The sequence below is a fragment of the Lactuca sativa genome, chromosome 6 (genome assembly GCF_002870075.4).
Source record: "Lactuca sativa cultivar Salinas chromosome 6, Lsat_Salinas_v11, whole genome shotgun sequence".
In the NCBI taxonomy this organism is placed as follows: Eukaryota; Viridiplantae; Streptophyta; class Magnoliopsida; order Asterales; family Asteraceae; genus Lactuca; species Lactuca sativa.
Genome location: NC_056628.2, coordinates 193,971,354 through 193,973,196, shown reverse-complemented (window position 1 = coordinate 193,973,196; position 1,843 = coordinate 193,971,354). Strand labels below are relative to the sequence as shown.

The 1,843-nt window shown below is 32.6% G+C and overlaps 1 protein-coding gene across 1 annotated transcript; it reads left to right on the top strand.

Moving 5' to 3' along the window:
- The first annotated feature begins 693 nt into the window (after nt 1-693).
- LOC111908810 (protein yippee-like At4g27740) lies at nt 694-1,367 on the top strand. The gene is made up of 2 exons (XM_023904608.3): nt 694-852; nt 1,007-1,367. The coding sequence occupies exons 1-2, from the start codon at nt 760-762 to the stop codon at nt 1,232-1,234; spliced, it is 321 nt and encodes a 106-aa protein (XP_023760376.1). The 5' UTR covers nt 694-759; the 3' UTR covers nt 1,235-1,367.
- Nucleotides 1,368-1,843: the final 476 nt, after the last annotated feature.

The window sequence follows — 1,843 nt, the reverse complement described above, 5'->3', positions numbered from 1 at the left end:
ACCATGCTGTGAAACTCCCACTTCTCAAGCTCATAAAAAGGGAAAGTTGTGTTAAAACCAATCATGGAATGTTTTCATGCTACCCATCCAAAAAATAAAATGTCATATGGTCTAAGTGTTGATAATCTTTATAACGGGTCATCCAAGAAGTTCACACATACATCTTTCTTGGAAAAAACCAAGTGTGCTTAAATACATCAAAAATAATGTTCCTAACCATATTGTGTCAATACTTGAATCTCGAAAGCTATCTACAATGTCCTTCGTGCTCCTTAAAAAAGTCCAAATATGCCTCACAATAAACTAGACATGTCTTATAAAAAAAAAAAATAGTGGAATGCTAAAGTAATATTACGGATATTATGACACTTCACTCATAACATATTTAGGCCAATATCATATAAAAAAATAGCAAGAAGAAAATCATAAGTATGTGATCCTTTTAGAACATTAGTGGGTAGGTTTTAAACCACTAGTAGTTACTTTAGAAAATATAAGATTTTCATATTTTCCTATAAATAATTACAAATTTAGTGTATGGAAAATCATATATGAAAAATAATATATGGACTCTTAACTTTAAAAATTTAGAGAAAAAAGTGAAAGAAAGAACTGCTTCTCCAAATTTTTGAAATTTGGAGTCAAAATGAGAGTTTCACCAAAATAAAGGGTACTATTTCTGTAATTTTTAGTCTATATATTTATAACCTTGTCGTTCTAGGCAAGCACCTACTTGTTTCAATTTCTCTGTTAATTTCAATGGATGATTTGGATGGCCATCCCTTGTACAGCTGTAACCGTTGCCGGAATCCAATCGCACTTCGTTTCAACCTTCTTTCGAAAGATTTCAAGGTAACATAAATCATCTTTTCCTTAATCGTGCTCATAATAAAATCGAGCAAAATTGCCAGAAGGCAAGAACCATCAGTGATAAATCCTCGATTACATACTCTATCACTCTATGTGTTGAAATTAAATAGGGTTTTATTTGTATTTGGCTTATCAGGCAAGATCGGGACAAGCGTATATGTTTTCGGAGGCGATGAATGTTGTGTTGGGGGGAAAGAGAGAGCAGCAGCTGATAACAGGGCGGTATGTGGTGGCGGATGTGTCGTGCAGCAAGTGCGGGGAGGTGTTGGGGTGGAAGTACTTAAAATCTCTGGATGATTCACAGAGATACAAAATTGGAAGATTCATCATCGAGAAAGCCAAGGTTCTGAAGGAATACTCTTGACTTCCCCATGTTCTTGATGTGTAATATTTACAGTAAACTTGATGATTGTTGTTTTCGTTATTGTAATTTCTGTTATAGTGTTATGTAACTTATTATCTTGAGAAACGTAAAGATACCTGGAAATAATTTAATATATCATCGGTGATCGGTGGATTCAAGTGGAAACTGAGGAGGAGAGGATGGAAAGAGGGGAAGGACTGTTGACTTAGTTTGACATGGATAAGTACGAATTATACCAAATGGCATGAATAGTCAAAATTCTTGATGAAGGGCCACCAATAAAAACAAACACAAGTATGTTAAATTTTAGTTTAGATATATTAAACTTAAATTTTTTATAGAAAAACAAAAAGAGATAATGACTTAAAAGGATAATATATTTTTCGATTTGTATAGATTTGGTCATTGAGTTTTTTTCGTCCATATTTACCCATTCAACTTGTTGCACTGTACAATGACCGATTACTCAGGTTAGCCGAGAAAAATGATTTAGTAGGGTAATATATTTTTCATTTTGTACACATTTAGTCTTTAATATTTTTGTACATATTTAGTCCTTAATATTTTTTTGTTTCAAAATAAGTCATTTTTGTTTTTGTACACATTCAG